The sequence below is a fragment of the Watersipora subatra genome, chromosome 2 (genome assembly GCF_963576615.1).
Source record: "Watersipora subatra chromosome 2, tzWatSuba1.1, whole genome shotgun sequence".
Classification (NCBI taxonomy): domain Eukaryota; kingdom Metazoa; phylum Bryozoa; class Gymnolaemata; order Cheilostomatida; family Watersiporidae; genus Watersipora; species Watersipora subatra.
This window is the reverse complement of record NC_088709.1, coordinates 37,475,359-37,499,755: the sequence shown is the minus strand read 5'-3', so window position 1 is coordinate 37,499,755 and position 24,397 is coordinate 37,475,359. Positions and strand designations below refer to the sequence as shown.

The window sequence follows — 24,397 nt, the reverse complement described above, 5'->3', positions numbered from 1 at the left end:
TTCGATTTTATAAGAATGTTTTCAGATTTAATTTTAAGAACAATCATTCGAGTTTACAAGATCGAAGTATATAGTGATCGATGGTGTGCAATATGTTACTGTTGTTATTTTTCTAAAGATTTTGTTGATGATTTGGCTGTGCCCAATATCGCGATACTGCCAAGCCGTTTTTAATATCTGCAAAATTAAGTAATACGTTTTTTTTTATAAATATAAAGCTATTTCTATGACAACCAGCTAAAATCTGTTTAGATTTTTAAATTCAGCATAATTTTTTGAATGTAAATACAAAAATCTAGACAAATATCACAACTTCTTGATATTTGTTGCTATGACGTTTTGAAGTGTAAACAAAACTGTGCATTGGTTTTCGTTTCTCAAACTTTAACGCCAGTTTTTTCGGAACTATGTTTTCGCACTAATGGTAAACGTGCATTCAGTTTTTTGACCATAGAATCTACTGTAATTAAGCTAGAATCAAAATTTTTTTTGCAAAGTAGCTGTGAGAAATTTCTCCTTCTACTAGTGTAGATAACTCTAAATCTTATAATCCCGACTTAACCATGGTTTCTGGGATCATGACACATATTAGGATATTACAGGAGTCACAATAATCTTATAATTATAGCCAATCACATGCCAATACATTTTTGATTGGTTTATTTTTGTGCAACCATATGCGAAACATTTTTTCTATCGAAGATGATTATGAACTGCCCAATAAAAGTTTATATATAATACAGAGAGTAAATGTTTATATATAATACATAGAGTAAAAGTTTATATATAATACAGAGAGTAAAAGTTTATATATAATACAGAGAGTAAAAGTTTATATAAAATATAGAGAATAAAAGTTTATATATAATACAGAAAATAAAAGTTTATATATAATACAGACAATAAAAGTTTATATATAATACAGAGAGTAAAATTTTATATATAATACAGAGAATAAAAGTTTATATATAATACAGACAATAAAAGTTTATATATAATACAGACAATAAAAGTTTATATATAATACACAGAGTAAAAGTTTATATATAATACAGAGAATAAAAGTTTATATATAATACAGACAGTAAAAGTTTATATATAATACAGAGAGTAAAAGTTTATATATAATATAGAGAATAAAAGTTTATATATAATACAGAGAGTAAAAGTTTATATATAATACAGAGAATAAAAGTTTATATATAATACAGACAATAAAAGTTTATATATAATACAGAGTGTAAAAGTTTATATATAATACAGAGAGTAAAAGTTTATATATAATACAGAGAATAAAAGTTTATATATGATACAGAAAGTAAAAGTTTATATATAATATAGAGAGTAAAAGTTTATATATAATATAGAGAGTAAAAGTTTATATATAATATAGAGAATAAAAGTTTATATATAATACAGAGAGTAAAAGTTTATATATGATACAGAAAGTAAAAGTTTATATATAATACAGAGAAAGGCCAATTCCTACATAAAGCCATAAAACCTGGTGCATTCTTAAAAGCTTGATAACAGAAACTTACTTTTGGCTAGAGGCACCGGTTAGGAATATATCACCTTTGTCTCTACCATTAGAAGGGCAAATAACTTGGAGGAGAGCGTGGTCCACCCCAAGTGATATATCGATCACAGGCTTTTTAGCACTGATCTACAACAAAAATCATAACACGTTCAATAAATTTGAAATAGTGTTTCAAGTTTAAGGTCTCACCTCACAATAGTAAACAGAAAAAATCGTATGTCCAATTTGTATATCCTATTCGCTGAGGAGATGTAAAACAGGGCTGGTGAAAGGCAATTAAAATACCATGCTTCCTTTTAACACCTAATAACACAATCAACACCTTATAACAGAGTCAACACCTTATAACACAAGCAACACCTTATAACACAGTCAACACCTTATAACAGAGTCAACACCTTATAACACAAGCAACACCTTATAACACAGTCAACACCTTATAACACAGTCAACACCTTATGACACAGTCACCACCTTATAACACAGTCAACACGTTATAACACAATCAACACCTTATAACACAGTCACCACTTTATAACACAGTCAACACGTTATAACACAATCAACACCTTATAACACAGTCATCACTTTATAACACAGTCAACACCTTATAACACAATCAACACCTTATAACACAGTCAACACGTTATAACACAATCAACACCTTATAACACAATCAACACCTTATAACACAATCAACACCTTATAACACAATCAACACCTTATAACACAGTCAACACCTTATAACACAGTCAACACCTTATAACACAGTCAACACCTTATAACACAGTCAACAGCTTATAACGCAGTCAACACCTTATAACACAATCAACACCTTATAACACAATCAACACCTTTTAACACAGTCAACAGCTTATAACACAGTCAACAGCTTATAACACAGTCAACACCTTATAACACAGTCAACACCTTATAACACAGTCAACACCTTATAACACAATCAACACCTTATAACACAGTCAACACCTTATAACACAGTCAACACCTTATAACACAATCAACACCTTATAACACAGTCAACACCTTATAACACAGTCAACACCTTATAACACAGTCAACACCTTATAACACAGTCACCACCTTATAACACAGTCAACACCTTATAACACAATCAACACCTTATAACACAATCAACACCTTATAACACAATCAACACCTTATAACACAATCAACACCTTATAACACAATCAACACCTTATAACACAGTCAACACCTTATAACACAGTCAACACCTTATAACACAATCAACACCTTATAACACAATCAACACCTTATAACACAATCAACACCTTATAACACAATCAACACCTTATAACACAGTCAACACCTTATAACACAGTCAACACCTTATAACACAGTCAACACCTTATAACACAATCAACACCTTATAACACAATCAACACCTTATAACACAATCAACACCTTATAACACAATCAACACCTTATAACACAGTCAACACCTTATAACACAGTCAACACCTTATAACACAGTCAACACCTTATAACACAATCAACACCTTATAACACAATCAACACCTTATAACACAATCAACACCTTATAACACAATCAACACCTTATAACACAATCAACACCTTATAACACAGTCAACACCTTATAACACAGTCAACACCTTATAACACAGTCAACACCTTATAACACAGTCAACACCTTATAACACAAGCAACACCTTATAACACAGTCAACACCTTATAACAGAGTCAACACCTTATAACACAAGCAACACCTTATAACACAGTCAACACCTTATAACACAGTCAACACCTTATGACACAGTCACCACCTTATAACACAGTCACCACTTTATAACACAATCAACACCTTATAACACAGTCATCACTTTATAACACAGTCAACACCTTATGACACAATCAACACCTTATAACACAGTCAACACCTTATAACAGAGTCATCACTTTATAACACAGTCAACACCTTATAACACAATCAACACCTTATAACACAGTCAACACCTTATAACACAAGCAACACCTTATAACACAGTCAACACCTTATAACAGAGTCAACACCTTATAACACAATCAACACCTTATAACACAGTCAACACCTTATAACACAGTCAACACCTTATAACACAATCAACACCTTATAACACAATCAACACCTTATAACACAATCAACACCTTATAACACAGTCAACACCTTATAACACAGTCAACACCTTATAACACAGTCAACAGCTTATAACACAGTCAACACCTTATAACACAATCAACACCTTATAACACAGTCATCACTTTATAACACAGTCAACACCTTATGACACAATCAACACCTTATAACACAGTCATCACTTTATAACACAGTCAACACCTTATAACACAATCAACACCTTATAACACAGTCAACACCTTATAACACAGTCAACACCTTATAACACAATCAACACCTTATAACACAATCAACACCTTATAACACAATCAACACCTTATAACACAATCAACACCTTATAACACAGTCAACACCTTATAACACAGTCAACACCTTATAACACAGTCAACACCTTATAACACAGTCAACAGCTTATAACGCAGTCAACACCTTATAACACAATCAACACCTTATAACACAATCAACACCTTATAACACAATCAACACCTTATAACACAATCAACACCTTATAACACAGTCAACACCTTATAACACAGTCAACACCTTATGACACAGTCACCACCTTATAACACAGTCACCACTTTATAACACAATCAACACCTTATAACACAGTCATCACTTTATAACACAGTCAACACCTTATGACACAATCAACACCTTATAACACAGTCATCACTTTATAACACAGTCAACACCTTATAACACAATCAACACCTTATAACACAGTCAACACCTTATAACACAGTCAACACCTTATAACACAATCAACACCTTATAACACAATCAACACCTTATAACACAATCAACACCTTATAACACAATCAACACCTTATAACACAGTCAACACCTTATAACACAGTCAACACCTTATAACACAGTCAACACCTTATAACACAGTCAACAGCTTATAACGCAGTCAACACCTTATAACACAATCAACACCTTATAACACAATCAACACCTTTTAACACAGTCAACAGCTTATAACACAGTCAACAGCTTATAACACAGTCAACACCTTATAACACAGTCAACACCTTATAACACAGTCAACACCTTATAACAGAGTCAACACCTTATAACAGAGTCAACACCTTATAACACAGTCAACACCTTATAACACAGTCAACACCTTATAACACAGTCAACACCTTATAACACGCGCGTATCACACCTTTACTTCCAGCTGCCTTAACATATCAGCAACGTCAGTGTAGGGGTTTGGCTGTATTTCTCTACAACTGTAGGCATGCAAGGAATGATCTGTGTCATAGATTCTGCTAAAACTAAGAAAGCTCAGGGCTAGTTTTTCAATTCTTTTCAAGGTTTTATGAGAAGATTTAAAACTACCCACTGATATTAAAGTTGGTTGCAGAACCGTAGATTTATCCTTGTAGACTACTTGGCCATGTTTATTTCCACCCCATCCATAGACTTTACCACTAGTAGTGAGAGCAAAGCACGTATGGGCTGAACAGTCAACCCTGTAAACCTGGACATGACAAGTGACAAGTGTGTTAGCAAGAGAGGCAGATATAAAATACGACTTATTGTATACTTTGGGAAAAACGAAAAATGACACCCATAGACATATTGTAACAATATTTTTGGAGGAAGTTGTTTACAAAAAAATAACATTAACAAAACATGCTATAAAAATTAAAATTAAAGATACTCACACAGTTTTGTAGGTCAATGAAATCTTTTGCACTACCCACTACCCAAGTACAGATGCTTGTTTTTTGCTTCATTTTTTTTTAAAGTTATTGCTAGCTGTACTACCCCGCGTTGCCTGGGTAATAAAAAGGCCTTTGTGCATAAAATTGATTTGTATTTCACATATTTAACATAACATAATAATATTTGCCATTCTAACTTTTAAACTACATGAGAAAAGTGTTTGAGTAGTTAGAATTCAAGAAAAAATAAAAACAACTGTAAAGGTTTTCAAACTTTGTCAAACAACTGTAAGTTTCAAACTTCATATCATGATGAATTTTTGTGGAATTCGAATAAATTAAAAAATAAAACAACTATAGATGTAAATGATTTAAATATAAATTATAGATGATTTAGATGTAGCAGTGGAATAATTAGATTTAGCAGTGGAATAATTAGTTGTAGCAGTGGAATAATTAGATGTAGCAGTGGAATAATTAGATGTAGCAGTGGAATAATTAGATGTAGCAGTGGAATAATTAGATGTAGCAGTGGAATAATTAGATGTAGCAGTGGAATAATTAGATGTAGCAGTGGAATAATTAGATGTAGCAGTGGAATAATTAGATGTAGCAGTGGAATAATTAGATGTAGCAGTGGAATAATTAGACGTAGCAGTGGAATAATTAGATGTAGCAGTGGAATAATTAGATGTAGCAGTGGAATAATTAGATGTAGCAGTGGAATATTTAGATGTAGCAGTGGAATAATTAGCAAGTAATCAAGTAATCGCTAAATTAAGTCGCTTTTGCTACGACTACAATAAATGATTCGGTAATGATACAACTAATATGAACATAAAAACAAAATAAAAATCCATAATATGTAGAATTAATAATAACAATTCTTGCATAGATGTGCGTGTGTATAAAAAAAGTTACTGTTCCACCAGAAGCTATTTATCAAAACTTTGAATACGAAGATACTGGTCCTTCTCGATACTGGTATAAATGTAAAAATGAGATATCATATTGTCTTTGTCTGACAGAGCGGAGAGAGAGTGTAAAGGGTATTCCTACGAACATAATATAATAGTCCGCTTAAAAAGAATTGGCCTGGAACCCAGATATAATAATTAAACCTTTCTTAAAATATTTCTTAACAGGGGCATCGTAACGTGTGGGGACAAGGCTTAAAGTATGTCATTTACCGTGTGCATAAGTTTTAGAGTATATAATAACAACGGTCAATATGCCGTTGTAGCTCAGTGGTAGAGCGCTTGGATAAGATTCTCGCAAATGCATTAGTGATGAATGCATTAGTGATGAATGCATTAGTGATGAATGCATTCGCGAGAATGCATTCTCGCGAATTTATTATCCATCAGAACGCCGAGGTCTAATTCTAAGATTTTAATAGTTATAGCTGGAACGACAAACAAACATTGAGAAATATATAAAGTAATTTCTATTTCCCATTGAAGTATGTCAATTACAAGCACTTCAAGTGAATTTGATTGGCTCGTAGTAAGCAAGCTGAGACATCTCCACTGTGAAAAATAAATAACCTTTTATGTCTACCTTAAACATTGGAACAAGATTGATACACAATAAATGGCTAGAGATTTATCAAACTAATCCAAGCGTTTCTATGGAGAGGAGTAGCTAGGAAAGGAATATAGCGACGGCATATAGACTGACCTGACTATCTGACAGAGAACTGATGGAGCTTGGCTGTAGCCTATTAAGACGGTCCCCATGCCCGAGCTGGCCTTCCTCACCCTCTCCCCAACTCCAAACTTCCGTCGCTATGCATGATGCACTCCGATACTCTCCTCCTTCACAATGTAAAACATGTTCAAAGCAACCTATTCTATGCACAATCCAATATTCCTAGCACCTGCATCAATATACAGAGCATAATTATTAATATGAAATACAAAATGCATTTTACAAAACTACGTGTAAAGACTGATGCAGAAAACTGTGTGTTGATGAGGGTCTGGTTTGAGTAGGAGGTGGCTGAGAAGAGCCACTAGATAGACCATATAAAATATAAGAGCCTTTGCTCCAACATACCACAAGCTCAGCATGCACAGTAAATATCGAAATGAATTAACTTTGTATACTGAGGTGGAACTGTACAAAAGTGGAAGAGTCTAAAAGTTCCACTTTTGTACAGTCCACTTTTGTTTGTCTGGTTGTATGATACGGCATACAACCAGACAAACACTTAACAAGGACCGTGATCAGTGAACGTAAAATGGAGACAAATCAAATCTTGGTTAGCAACGAGGAAAATATTTTTCAAACCAAAATGTTATCTGTGTAAGTATTTTGTGATGTTATGATCAGGAGGAAACAGATACTTGGGTATTTTTTTAGAACTCAGCAAAATTTTAAGATTTTATTAACAAAACAATCATGATCAAAATGAATACTTGAGCTTATGGTATTATCACACGGCAGCTCAAAGCATGTTAATGATACAAATAGCCCATTTTGACAAGAAACAAACGAAAAGTTGAGATTAACTTTGGAATTGAAGTAGTTTTATTATCTCACCAGGTTCATTGTTGTTCAATGCATTACAAGCTTTGTTGAATATCTGACTGCGCTGTTTAGAGATCTTTATTGGATTGGAGTTGTAGTCCTCCTTAGTGCTTTCAACCATAGCCAACATTGGAACAAGAGCCATTGAATCACTCATTGATGTATCACCACTGTCACTACTAGGAGCTAATTTTTCTGCAAATACACCGCCAAAAACTAAATTCTAAATCCTTTTGTGATATTTGAACTCCTTGAAAGCTGCACATCCTTGACAGCTGCACATCCTTGACAGCTGCACGGAAGCACATCCTTGACAGCTGCACATCCTTGACAGCTGCACATCCTTGACAGCTGCACATCCTTGACAGCTGCACGGAAGCACATCCTTGACAGCTGCACATCCTTGACAGCTGCACGGCTGCACATCCTTGACAGCTGCACATCCTTGACAGCTGCACGAATGCACATCCTTGACAGCTGCACGGATGCACATCATTGACAGCTGCACGGGTGCACATCCTTGACAGCTAAAGATTTACAGTAACTTGTGCAGTTATAGAGAGATATATTATATATTAACCTTGTTTATACCGGCCGTTTAAAGCAAATCAGGCCGTGTGACAAAAAAATGACAAATAATAAAGTAAATTTTAAGTATTGAAAGAAAAAACTCTTTTTGCACAACTCTGCTCTATAATGTAAATCCCAAGGCGTTGGCGTCTGGTATAATGTCTAGTGGTTTTATGGGTAAGTAGTAATGTGATGGACGGTCAGGCAGATTGCAGATACGACATGAGTATTTTAGACAGCAGATATCTGATGACACAGTTAGCTCATAAGCATTAAGGGCATTTAATCGCTGACAATAACTCTTCATATCAGGTAGCATGACCCTTTAAATTAAGATACAGATAAAAAACTCTGTGAGATACAGAAGATTTGTTGACAGCTGATGATAAGTGTGGGCATCGCACTACAAAGCACTGTTAAAAAAGTAGTCAGAGATCTTTATCAATCTTCAAAGTTCACAGGCTACAATAACAAATTACTTGCTCTATAGCAGACTTGTGAGTTAGATACTTTAGCCATAAGTCTTCCGTTACTCATACATCAAATGTGCATCCAATGCTCACCAATAAGAGTGCACAGGATTCAGCTCAAGTTGTACAAATACACTGGCTGAGTCTGACTCTGACTGTAGCCACAATGACTGCTTATCGTGTGACCCGAGTCAAGGACAGATACAGCAATATTTGAAGAAAATCCTAAAACTCTTTACAAACATGCATGTAATTGGTGAATCGAACAAACAGTACTTTTCCTGATTTCAAAATTACATTTACATTTCAGGTAAATGTAAATAAACGCACGTTTACATTTAAAATATTTTGTAACGTTTTTTAGTAAAAGAATTACTAAAAAAATGTTTTTAGTAAAACAATTAGCAAAATGTTAGCATATTGAATTATTATTATTGGTTTATTCCAGTGGAATTTACTTATTCTCTTAGCCAACAGCAATTAAAAACCTCTCCTATGGACCATAATCAAGGAAAACTTGCACTAATACAATTCATTGAGTTATAGCTGAAGGTTGTTATAGCTAGTTGGGCATGTTACGTATCCACACTCATACTGGTTGGGCATGTTACGTATCCACACTCATACTGGTTGGGCATGTTACGTATCCACACTCATACTGGTTGGGCATCTTACGTATCCACACTCATACTGGTTGGGCATCTTACGTATCCACACTCATACTGGTTGGGCATCTTACGTATCCACACTCATACTGGTTGGGCATCTTACGTATCCACACTCATACTGGTTGGGCATCTTACGTATCCACACTCATACTGGTTGGGCATCTTACGTATCCACACTCATACTGGTTGGGCATCTTACGTATCCACACTCATACTGGTTGGGCATCTTACGTATCCACACTCATACTGGTTGGGCATATTACGTATCCACACTCATACTGGTTGGGCATCCTACGTATCCACACTCATACTGGTTGGGCATCCTACGTATCCACACTCATACTGGTTGGGCATCCTACGTATCCACACTCATACTGGTTGGGCATCTTACGTATCCACACTCATACTGGTTGGGCATCTTACGTATCCACACTCATACTGGTTGGGCATCCTACGTATCCACACTCATACTGGTTGGGCATATTACGTATCCACACTCATACTGGTTGGGCATCCTACGTATCCACACTCATACTGGTTGGGCATCCTACGTATCCACACTCATACTGGTTGGGCATCTTACGTATCCACACTCATACTGGTTGGGCATCTTACGTATCCACACCAATACTGGTATTGTATACCCCTCTTAGTATGCATGAAATAATTTATTATCAACAGGAGTGAGCATAAGGCATACATGCATCCATATCGACAAGCTTGAAGTTATCGTCGATATGTCACTCTCAATCATACCGGTAACATGCAATCGGTGTGGTGACTAGTCTATCAACTACCGGGTGACCTCGAGGATACATTCAATAAAAGGTTATAATTGTTATAATAGCCTACGAAGATCTACTATTAAAAGGTGCCAGTATTTTTAAGGAAGTATTGATAGACACATACTTATCCACTAACAACAAGGTTCCTACAACGAGGTTGTCACATGCCCTTGTGTAACACACTACTGTAATTCTTTTACAATTGCCATGGACAAAAAGAAATAAAAAACTGAATTTTATACGCATACTCCATACGCATACTTCATACGCGTACTCCATACGCGTACTCGATGCGCGTACTCGATACGCGTACTCCATGCGCGTACGCCATGCGCGTACTCCATGCGCGTACTCCATGCGCGTACTCCATGCGCGTACTCCATACGCGTACTCCATACGCGTACTCCATACGCGTACTCCATACGCGTACTCCATACGCGTACTCCATACGCGTACTCCATACGCGTACTCCATACGCGTACTCCATACGCGTACTCCATACGCGTACTCCATACGCGTACTCCATACGCGTACTCCATACGCGTACTCCATACGCGTACTCAATACGCGTATGGAGTACGCGTATTGAGTACGCGTATGGAGTACGCGTATGGAGTACGCGTATGGAGTACTCCATACGCGTACTCAATACGCGTACTCAATACGCGTACTCCATACGCATACTCCATACGCATACTCCATACGCATATTCCATACGCATATTCCATACCCTCGATGCGAGCAGAACCAGACGGTAGACTTGAAGATGAACTTGCACATAATGTTATTAGATCTTATTAGAAAGTATGGATATTTTTCTATCATGGTTCATTGCTTTTGGTTTGATGTGATCTGACTGCCAGAAGGCTTAAAGATTAAAATCAACAAAATTTGACTGCGGTTAAAATTTCTTGTTAAGCAGACATATAAGTTGAAAACTTGCTAAGCCCTTGCAGAATAATTTCACGTGAGAAACATTAACAGATACTTGAAAACTGTGATTACAAATTGTCATATTTAACCCATAGAATTTCAGCAACTACATAGCCAGAGTACCTGACAACTGAAAATGACCGACGATGTCAACATTGTTTCCATGAGATTGATGTATAATACCCTTACTATCAAGATCTTTGGAGTAATGTGAAGGGTCTGAGAGTGCTCATACGCAACTAACCTATGACCTATATAGTGTTTATAAACAACTAACCTCCGACCTATATAGCGTCTATACAAAACTAACCTTTGACCAGTACAGTGTCAATACGGAACTTAGTCTCCGACCTATATACAAGACCTACTAAAAAGACGAACCAAGATAAGGAATCTTTGGCACGATGTGGGCCTGCATGGCGGAGGTAACCGCCTGTGAAGAGCTAGTAATGCTGTGCCACATGCTCTCCATATAAGGTGGCACAGGATTGTGTTCTAATGTCGCAGGATGGGGTGAATCTGTAGCCTCCCCTTCAGCAGTTGAGCCTGATGAGTTAGACTGAGAACCACAAGATAGAGTTATAGATGAGTTTTCACTTGCCCTAAAAATTTGAAAAATATGCCACGTCATAACACCATACCTATGAGATACATTTTTTATAACAGAAGCATATTTATACCGTCTCAAATAATTTCGTACTTTGGGTAGACTCATGTTCAACAGAAACAAACATTAGAGACGCTTTCATACCTGAACGAGTTCTCAGCTTGTTTTAAATGATCTATATATAATAGAAAATTTACTTGATAACTTTTTTTATTTATAACGGTGAATTGTGCCCTAGCTGGTGTGACTATAGAATAGATTAAACCCTTGTGTACAATTGAAACAGATCCATAACACTGATAGATTTTTAACAGATAAATTTTGAATGATTTTATTACAAGCTTCCGTGTCATGCAAAAACCAATATCTACTATATAAACGGCAATCGTTGTCAGTCCATCTGTCTGTCTTATAGAATACCGTACTTTTCAGACTATTAGCCGCTACATTTTTTTGACGGTTTGTGAGCCATGCAGCTTATATAAGGGTGCGGCTATTCTGTGGTTTTTCTTTCACCGCTAGAGCGCATTAATGAGAATCTCTTGTTAGCACACGCCCCTACTAGGGATGGACGATAAATATTGATGAGCTAATATCATATCTTTAGGAGTTGTCTGTTCGATATATCGAGTTGCCAATAACTCCCGAATATTGGGATGCAATCAACTACCTACCTAAATGAAATAACTATTGACCTATCACGTTATCTCTGGTTAGCGCGCCTCTTTACGGTGCCCAACGACACTCTTCTGTTTTAAACAGTAAAACTGCTGCTGCTTTAAAAAGCACCACCATGCATACCTGCCAACTCTCACGCATTGGGCGTGAGACTCACGCAATCACACCAAAGAAAAAATGAAAATGCGTGAGAAATGCGTGAGATTTTTGCCCCAATTTCCACAATTTTATATATACCATCATTGATACATCAATTGCCCCAAAACGAAATCTCACGCATTGCCCCACTCTTGGGTTGGCAGGTCTGCCGCCATGAGTTCTGTAGCCTATACAAAGGTGTCTATACAGCTATACAAATGCACTACTCATTAAATTAAATAAATTAATGAGTAGTTATTTACATGCAAGTAATATTTACTGCCAACGTGTACCGAGAAGATCACGTAAACGTTTGTTTCTTGCGGCCACTGAAAAAACACAATTCTCAGCTACTAAATTTCCACATTAAAAAGGTAAGTACTTCTTATTCAGTGTTGTGTTGTCTATGAATTGCCACACTTTCAATACATAATCCTTTCACTTGCGTCCACGTACAAATTCAGCTATCGGCCTACTGCCAGCCATTTTGCCGATATTGCTTCATATGTATACAATATTTTTTCAATTTCAAACTCCATCTAGAACGTTTGTTTTGGTTATATATTTCATTTTGCCAACATATTAACAAGCGCTGCTATGCAAAAAATTCGTTGTATCTTTACTTTGTGCATTGATAAAGCAATGTGAAGCTTCCAAGCAAAACGATCCTCTACAATGTTCCTTATTCTTACAAAACCATTACTTTCATCCTCATCAGAGTCAGTGCTGCTATTGCTATTTTAATTATCTGTGTAATCACAAAAATCTGAATCGGCTATAATGTCATCAACATAAGTAGCCATTTGTTTTGTAACTTGGTTGCGTTTTCAAAACTTACACAAAAAATGGTTGTTTTTAACCACTTCGGGTACAGTTGCATAATCCAATTTCACGTTCAGATACAATAAAATCATGGTGCTCTACAGATTATGACATGGGTCAACAAAATGTCATTTGAACCATAGAAGCACTCACATTTTCACATAGAACACCTATTACTTTTTTGGAAAGCAGAGAAAATTCTGTATCTGATCATATTATTTTTATTGCAAAAATTAAAAATAATAAATATTTAAAGTAGCATGAAATAGCGGTTTTCTACGAACATATTTGACTAATAAGGGTGGCATATAAATGTATAAACGTATATATAATAACAAGCAATTAAAACATTATACTGTGTATAAAATGCAATTTACAGTCTCTTCCATAGCTGTTAGCTTATTTTTGTCACCACTCCACTGAAAGTCTGCCAATTCTATCGCTGATTTGAAGTCTATACGCATCCACTACTAGCTACTACGCGTTGTTACTAACTGATTGCGACGTTGAACTTTAAACGCAAATTACTCGAAATTCTTTCATTTGACCATAGCTGTTTGACCTGTCCAATGTCTGCAAATATGTCTGAAGGTCATGCTTAGCTTTGTAGATAGAGTAACTGTAAGCAAGCTGTAAATATAGATGGATGAGTAACGCTACAACGCAAAGCCTAAAAACCGGCTGATGATCTTGAGAGGAATATACTCAAAGCCGCTATAGCGCGCATGCACCCGAAGTGGTTAAGTTGGAAATTCTCACACAAAGATTTAAAATTAAATTTTAGGCTAATTTTATAGAGAAATCTTTGGACAACACTGTCACTACCATAAAAGTCTTAAAGATGGTTGGTTATGTTATCAACGAATGATAAAATTCAGTTACTAGCAGTGGCTGAGAAAGTTGCAAAAATGTGTCTACGGTGGTTGACTATAGAAAACCCAAGAATGAGTCTACTTAAGTGAAATGGTTGAAAACGTTGGATTTGCCACTGTTTGTGATAGTAAACATGTTTATTTCCTTCCGCAGCTGAGTTACTTTTACTTTTTTCTAGCTACGAGTACTACAGAACTACAGCTACTACGTAACTTGCACGGGTACTGCTACTGCATTTTACCTACTAAATTTCTACATTGAAAAGGTTAGTACTTCTTATTCAATGTTCTATTGTCTATGAATTGCCACACCTCCACTACTTGAAAACATTGGATTTGCAACTGTTTGTCATTAGCAACCTAATTAGCAAGCATGTTCATTTCTTTCCGCATAGGTTGCGATAGGCGACGGTGAGAAGAAAGCGAGCAGCGTATATTACAAAAAAACACACTATCTCATTCACTTTTAGAAACGCCTGAAGCAGTACAATGCCTCCCAAAAAGACTACTGCCCAAACGCAAGAACATATTGATTCCCGTAGAGAAGAGACCGAATTCGTGAAGGAGCAGTTAGACGAGCAGAAACTGCAGAGCAAACACAGCTACGCCCACAACGAAACAGAACTGTTACTGCAGCTGCTAGAAGTGCAGAAACTGCAGAGCAAACACAGCTACGCCCACAACGAAACAGAACTGTTACTGCAGCTGCTAGAAGTGCAGAAACTGCAGAGCAAACACAGCTACGCCTACAACGAAACAGAATAGCAGCTGCTAGAAGAGCCTAAACCGCTGAACAAACACAGGTACATCGAGAGCTGGCCAGAATAGATGCTGCAGTTGCTAAAAGTGCAGACTGATGAGCCAACCTAGCAGTGACTCAAAAGGCTCAGAGCAGTAGCTACATCGACCAGACGTGCAAAAACCTCTGAGCAGATGCAGCGGCGACAAAAACATTATGCACCAGCTACAACAGCTGCTCGGCGAGCTGAATTTTCAGAGCAGATGAAACGGTGACAACAGCAAGATGTACTAATTACAGCAGCTGCTACCAGGCAATGTGTATGGGCAGAAAACTTTGCACTTGACTACAGTTCTGCGACACAGTATAGGGCTGAATTTGTCTATGGGACGAATGTCCAAAAATGCTCCAGATGTAATGCCTTTCGTTTGAAAGGCGAGAGGCCATATATGTAGTTTATATAGTAGATTTTATTGATAATAAGTTTTATCAACACAACCACATTACTGCTGCACAGTTTGTATATACCATGTCAAAACACAGGCTATAGACGAAGAACTGGTGAGTCATGGTTAGTGTTTTAAGCATGTAGAAGTCTCAATTCAATAAATGCTGGCGATAGCTTAGCAGTGCAATAGCAAAATATTTTCTAGAATTTTTTAAAATATGGAAAAAGTTTCAATACTGCCGGTTTGGAGAACTTCAGTTTGCATAGCAATGCCAATTTCATTATCAGTTCTGTGTACAAAATTAGGACAAATCCGATTTGAGCGGTTCGAGATTGATGCATTGTACACTAGCTGTAAAACACATTGCATATTTTCATTAGTCTCTCCAAAATTGTTGACATGGACGACTGTATATGTGTATGCAGTCTGATCAGCACAAAAATTTCAGTAGATTGCATATTTGGAGTTGTTTTACAATATGAAAGACAACTCTCAATAAAACTATTGCTTTACGTAAATCTATTTCTGAACACGGGTAATGCAGCTAGCGTAGAACTAAAAGGGTGCATGGAAGTTATACCAGCAATAAAACAATGCTTTACTCGACACCGACAATATCTAATAATGACAACTAAACATCACACACATTTTCTACGTTTGAGTGAGCCAAAATGTTTTCATGATTCTACTTAGTGTAGCTCGAGTTCCGAACCTGACTGTAAACTGGTCGCCTATCCTAGCCTTGAGCCACTGCTCAGCTTCATTTGTGTCCACATTGATGACAGGTTGCTGAGATACAGAAGTTAGTGAGCGTGGACGAGTTTTGGATGCGGGGTTAACCTCTTCTTGAGTGCAACCCACCTGATGATGTGTTACTCCATTCATACATGTAACCGAGGATTCCGTGCTAGATACATGCGATCTCTAAAAAACGAGGCAGTTGAAGAGATTAAAAACACAGTACTCTCCCATTTAAGTTGCGAAGCTAAATCTTGAACCAACAACACTCTGTACCATAGCAAAAACTACGTTACCCTTGAGTTTATATACTAATAATACTCTGTATCACAGCAATACACAACTACTTTACCTTTGAGTTGATATATTAATAATACTCTGTATCACAGCAATACACAACTACTTTACCTTTGAGTTGATATATTAATAATACTCTGTATAACAGCAATACACAATTACTTTACCCTTGAGTTGATATACTAATAATACTCTGTATCACAGCAATACACAACTACTTTACCTTTGAGTTGATATATTAATAATACTCTGTATAACAGCAATACACAATTACTTTACCCTTGAGTTTATATACTAATAATACTCTGCATCACAGCAATACACAACTACTTTACCTTTGAGTTTATATACTAATAATACTCTGTATCACAGCAATACACAACTACTTTACCTTTGAGTTTATATACTAATAATACTCTGTATCACAGCAATACACAACTACTTTACCCTTGAGTTTATATACTAATAATACTCTGTATCACAGCAATACACAACTACTTTACCTTTGAGTTGATATATTAATAATACTCTGTATCACAGCAATACACAATTACTTTACCTTTGAGTTTATATACTAATAATACTCTGTATCACAGCAATACACAATTACTTTACCCTTGAGTTTATATACTAATAATACTCTGTATAACAGCAATACACAACTACTTTACCTTTGAGTTTATATACTAATAATACTCTGTATCACAGCAATACACAACTACTTTACCTTTGAGTTGATATACTAATAATACTCTGTATAACAGCAATACACAACTACGTTACCCTTGAGTTTATATACTAATAATACTCTGTATAACAGCAATACACAACTACTTTACCTTTGAGTTGATATACTAATAATACTCTGTATCACAGCAATACACAACTACTTTACCTTTGAGTTGATATATTAATAATACTCTGTATCACAGCAATACACAATTACTTTACCTTTGAGTTTATATACTAATAATACTCTGTATCACAGCAATACACAATTACTTTACCCTTGAGTTTATATACTAATAATACTCTGTATAACAGCAATACACAACTACTTTACCTTTGAGTTTATATACTAATAATACTCTGTATAACAGCAATACACAACTACGTTACCCTTGAGTTTATATACTAATAATACTCTGTATAACAGCAATACACAACTACTTTACCTTTGAGTTTATATACTAATAATACTCTGTATAACAGCAATACACAACTACTTTACCCTTGAGTTTATATACTAATAATACTCTGTATCACAGCAATACACAACTACTTTACCTTTGAGTTTATATACTAATAATACTCTGTATCACAGCAATACACAACTACTTTACCTTTGAGTTGATATATTAATAATACTCTGTATCACAGCAATACACAACTACTTTACCTTTGAGTTGATATATTAATAATACTCTGTATCACAGCAATACACAACTACTTTACCTTTGAGTTGATATATTAATAATACTCTGTATCACAGCAATACACAATTACTTTACCTTTGAGTTGATATATTAATAATACTCTGTATTACAGCAATACGCAACTACTTTACCTTTGAGTTGATATATTAAAAATAATCTGTATCACAGCAATACACAATTACTTTACCTTTGAGTTGATATATTAATAATAATCTGTATCACAGCAATACACAACTACTTTACCTTTGAGTTGATATATTAATAATACTCTGTATCACAGCAATACACAACTACTTTACCTTTGAGTTGATATATTAATAATACTCTGTATCACAGCAATACACAACTACTTTAGCCTTGAGTTGATATATTAATAATAATCTGTATCACAGCAATACACAACTACTTTACCTTTGAGTTGATATACTAATAATACTCTGTATCACAGCAATACACAATTACTTTACCTTTGAGTTGATATACTAATAATACTCTGTATCACAGCAATACACAATTACTTTACCTTTGAGTTGATATACTAATAATACTCTGTATCACAGCAATACACAACTACTTTACCTTTGAGTTGATATACTAATAATACTCTGTATCACAGCAATACACAATTACTTTACCTTTGAGTTGATATATTAATAATAATCTGTATCACAGCAATACACAATTACTTTACCTTTGAGTTGATATACTAATAATACTCTGTATCACAGCAATACACAATTACTTTACCTTTGAGTTGATATATTAATAATACTCTGTATCACAGCAATACGCAACTACTTTACCCTTGAGTTGATAGATGACGATCTTGTTTCCCTCCCAAGAAACTTCCGGAGGCTAATTGGACTGTCGCGAGTTGAAGGCGGGACTAGAACGTGTTCTTCTGTCAGCTCTAATCCCAGGGGGCAGTGGATTTTTTCTCCAAGCTCTAAAACACACTAGACATCATAAACCAGTGTTTGTCAGAACTAGATTTCTGTGTTGCGCCGTAAAACAACCCTGATTCATGAAACTACATAGCACACTTGAATATAAAAATCTTGTACAAAATACTGGAATACGACAAAGTTTGAGAGATTTGATAAATGGAGAAGCTGTATAATACTGGACTGATGGCAGCAAATGTAAACTGTTTTTTGTATAATATGAGGGAAAACAGGAATGATGAGGCTGAGATAGTATTGGGGAATGCTGGATAGAACCTGGAAGTCTCCAAACAACTAGATCACCCCAAAAGCTTCACGGTGTGATCCACCGCTACAGTTGAGCAAGTTTAGTGAAGGACAAAAAGCTACGGTTACCCCTCGTCATACCAAGTTAACCCATTATGATAACTGCTTCATATGTGAAACCGTCACGTGTGAAACCGTCACGTGTGAAACCGTCACGTGTGAAACCGTCACGTGTGAAACCGTCACGTGTGAAATCAAACATTCTTATAAAAATACATAGCATTTTGCTTTATTCATTTGAAAGCTTAAATCAGCAATAAATTGTCTAATTGCATATAACATTAAATCAAACGCATTGTATAAAACAATGGAAAAATCTACATGGTAAGACCATGTTATTTTACCTTTCTACGAAAGACTAGAACAAAAGTTTTTGTGGCAATTTACGTTAATTAGAAATAGTTCTAAATTAACTTTGTGTGCACAATTATTATTGTTTTACTTTTTAATTTATTGTTGTCACTTAATAGCATTAATATTTCAAAAATTTCCAGACATTGCATACTGAAAATATTTGTTCAAATGAAGAAATGGTCATAAATTGAGATTTGTTTGTACTAGTTTGTCTTTTTTGCGGTAATATACAGGCAATATAATAGATGCACTATAGAGCAATACAGGCATTATACAGGCAATATAATAGATGCACTATAGAGCAATACAGGCATTATACAGGCAATATAATAGATGCACTATAGAGCAATACAGGCATTATACAGGCAATATAATAGATGCACTATAGAGCAATACAGGCATTATACAGGCAATATAATAGATGCACTATAGAGCAATACAGGTATTATACAGGCAATATAATAGATGCACTATAGAGCAATACAGGTATTATACAGGCAATATAATAGATGCACTATAGAGCAATACAGGTATTATACAGGCAATATAATAGATGCACTATAGAGCAATACAGGTATTATACAGGCAATATAATAGATGCACTATAGAGCAATACAGGTATTATACAGGCAATATAATAGATGCACTATAGCGCAATACAGGTATTATACAGGCAATATAATAGATGCACTATAGAGCAATACAGGCATTATACAGGCAATATAATAGATGCACTATAGAGCAATACAGGTATTATACAGGCAATATAATAGATGCACTATAGAGCAATACAGGTATTATACAGGCAATATAATAGATGCACTATAGCGCAATACAGGTATTATACAGGCAATATAATAGATGCACTATAGAGCAATACAGGCATTATACAGGCAATATAATAGATGCACTATAGAGCAATACAGGTATTATACAGGCAATATAATAGATGCACTATAGAGCAATACAGGTATTATACAGGCAATATAATAGATGCACTATAGAGCAATACAGGTATTATACAGGCAATATAATAGATGCACTATAGAGCAATACAGGCATTATACAGGCAATATAATAGATGCACTATAGAGCAATACAGGCCTTATACAGGCAATATAATAGATGCACTATAGAGCAATACAGGCATTATACAGGCAATATAATAGATGCACTATAGAGCAATACAGGCATTATACAGGTAATATAATAGATGCACTATAGAGCAATACAGGCATTATACAGGCAATATAATAGATGCACTATAGAGCAATACAGGTATTATACAGGCAATATAATAGATGCACTATAGAGCAATACAGGTATTATACAGGCAATATAATAGATGCACTATAGAGCAATACAGGTATTATACAGGCAATATAATAGATGCACTATAGAGCAATACAGGTATTATACAGGCAATATAAAAGATGCACTATAGAGCAATACAGGTATTATACAGGCAATATAATAGATGCACTATAGCGCAATACAGGTATTATACAGGCAATATAATAGATGCACTATAGAGCAATACAGGCATTATACAGGCAATATAATAGATGCACTATAGAGCAATACAGGTATTATACAGGCAATATAATAGATGCACTATAGAGCAATACAGGTATTATACAGGCAATATAATAGATGCACTATAGAGCAATACAGGTATTATACAGGCAATATAATAGATGCACTATAGAGCAATACAGGCATTATACAGGCAATATAATAGATGCACTATAGAGCAATACAGGCATTATACAGGCAATATAATAGATGCACTATAGAGCAATACAGGTATGATACAGGCAATATAATAGATGCACTATAGAGCAATACAGGTATTATACAGGCAATATAATAGATGCACTATAGAGCAATACAGGTATGATACAGGCAATATAATAGAAGCACTATAGAGCAATACAGGTATTATCCAGGCAATATAATAGATGCACTATAGAGCAATACAGGTATTATACAGGCAATATAATAGATGCACTATAGAGCAATACAGGTATTATACAGGCAATATAATAGATGCACTATAGAGCAATACAGGTATTATACAGGCAATGTAATAGATGCACTATAGAGCAATACAGGCATTATACAGGCAATGTAATAGATGCACTATAGAGCAATACAGGCATTATACAGGCAATATAATAGATGCACTATAGAGCAATACAGGCATTATACAGGCAATATAATAAATGCACTATAGAGCAATACAGGTATTATACAGGCAATGTAATAGATGCACTATAGAGCAATACAGGTATTATACAGGCAATATAATAGATGCACTATAGAGCAATACAGGTATTATACAGGCAATATAATAGATGCACTATAGAGCAATACAGGTATTATACAGGCAATATAATAGATGCACTATAGAGCAATACAGGCATTATACAGGCAATATAATAGATGCACTATAGAGCAATACAGGTATGATACAGGCAATATAATAGATGCACTATAGAGCAATACAGGTATTATACAGGCAATATAATAGATGCACTATAGAGCAATACAGGTATTATACAGGCAATGTAATAGATGCACTATAGAGCAATACAGGCATTATACAGGCAATGTAATAGATGCACTATAGAGCAATACAGGCATTATACAGGCAATATAATAGATGCACTATAGAGCAATACAGGCATTATACAGGCAATATAATAAATGCACTATAGAGCAATACAGGTATTATACAGGCAATGTAATAGATGCACTATAGAGCAATACAGGTATTATACAGGCAATATAATAGATGCACTATAGAGCAATACAGGTATTATACAGGCAACGTAATAGATGCACTATAGAGCAACACAGGTATTACACAGCCAATAAAATAAATGCACTATAGAGCAATACAGGTATGATACAGGCAATATAATAGATGCACTATAGAGCAATACAGGTATTATACAGGCAATGTAATAGATGCACTATAAAGCAATACAGGCATTATACAGGCAATATAATAGATGCACTATAGAGCAATACAGGTATTATACAGGCAATGTAATAGATGCACTATAGAGCAATACAGGCATTATACAGGCAATATAATAGATGCACTATAGAGCAATACAAGCATTATACAGGCAATATAATAGATGCACTATAGAGCAATACAGGCATTATACAGGCAATATAATAGATGCACTATAGAGCAATACAGGTATTATACAGGCAATATAATAGATGCACTATAGAGCAATACAGGTATTATACAGGCAATATAATAGATGCACTATAGAGCAATACAGGCATTATACAGGCAATATAATAGATGCACTATAGAGCAATACAGGCATTATACAGGCAATATAATAGATGCACAATAGAGCAATACAGGCATTATACAGGCAATATAATAGATGCACTATAGAGCAATACAGGTATTATACAGGCAATATAATAGATGCACTATAGAGCAATACAGGTATTATACAGGCAATATAATAGATGCACTATAGAGCAATACAGGTATTATACAGGCAATATAATAGATGCACTGTAGAGCAATACAGGTATTATACAGGCAATATAATAGATGCACTATAGAGCAATACAGGCATTATACAGGCAATATAATAGATGCACAATAGAGCAATACAGGCATTATACAGGCAATATAATAGATGCACTATAGAGCAATACAGGCATTATACAGGCAATATAATAGATGCACAATAGAGCAATACAGGCATTATACAGGCAATATAATAAATGCACTATAGAGCAATACAGGTATTATACAGGCAATGTAATAGATGCACTATAGAGCAATACAGGTATTATACAGGCAATATAATAGATGCACTATAGAGCAATACAGGTATTATACAGGCAACGTAATAGATGCACTATAGAGCAACACAGGTATTACACAGCCAATAAAATAAATGCACTATAGAGCAATACAGGTATGATACAGGCAATATAATAGATGCACTATAGAGCAATACAGGTATTATACAGGCAATGTAATAGATGCACTATAGAGCAATACAGGCATTATACAGGCAATATAATAGATGCACAATAGAGCAATACAGGCATTATACAGGCAATATAATAAATGCACTATAGAGCAATACAGGTATTATACAGGCAATGTAATAGATGCACTATAGAGCAATACAGGTATTATACAGGCAATATAATAGATGCACTATAAAGCAATACAGGTATTATACAGGCAACGTAATAGATGCACTATAGAGCAATACCAAACAGATTGAACAGAAAAAACTAACAGTCTACCTAAGTGAAAACCATTCCGTTACTTGGGCAAGTTGAATGCAGAGAATGATGACTCCTAAACCAATTAATAACTGCCTATAACACAAAACTTCACACATAAAAATGTGTCTAATGCTGACACATAAACAACTTCTTTTCATATGCCCCATATTATTTCTTTGGAATTATGATTAATGAATGAAATTCATTGCCAGTGAAAATTTTAGTAGCAAATTAAAGACCCCAAAAATGTGTAACCCGTAACACTGCAAAAAAACCAGACAAATTTAAATCCTCAATAAGATACCTGCTAGTAGTAACCAACAGGCCAAGTTTTAATTGTCAATTGTTCATTAGAGTCTCTTTGATAGGTAAAATTATATGCA

The 24,397-nt window shown here is 35.0% G+C and overlaps 1 protein-coding gene across 1 annotated transcript in view; it reads right to left on the bottom strand.

Annotated features, from left to right (window-relative positions):
- Positions 1 to 24,397, bottom strand: part of LOC137388947 (alsin-like) — a 116,080-nt gene that overhangs the window by 57,035 nt on the left and 34,648 nt on the right. Inside the window, exons 6-12 of the mRNA XM_068075454.1 lie at positions 18,930 to 19,072; positions 16,368 to 16,579; positions 11,732 to 11,952; positions 7,937 to 8,119; positions 7,073 to 7,209; positions 5,068 to 5,205; positions 1,542 to 1,666 (exon numbers count right to left, since the gene is read on the bottom strand). Coding sequence (XP_067931555.1) covers positions 1,542 to 1,666; positions 5,068 to 5,205; positions 7,073 to 7,209; positions 7,937 to 8,119; positions 11,732 to 11,952; positions 16,368 to 16,579; positions 18,930 to 19,072 — 1,159 coding nt within the window. The remainder of the gene's footprint in view (positions 1 to 1,541; positions 1,667 to 5,067; positions 5,206 to 7,072; positions 7,210 to 7,936; positions 8,120 to 11,731; positions 11,953 to 16,367; positions 16,580 to 18,929; positions 19,073 to 24,397) is intronic.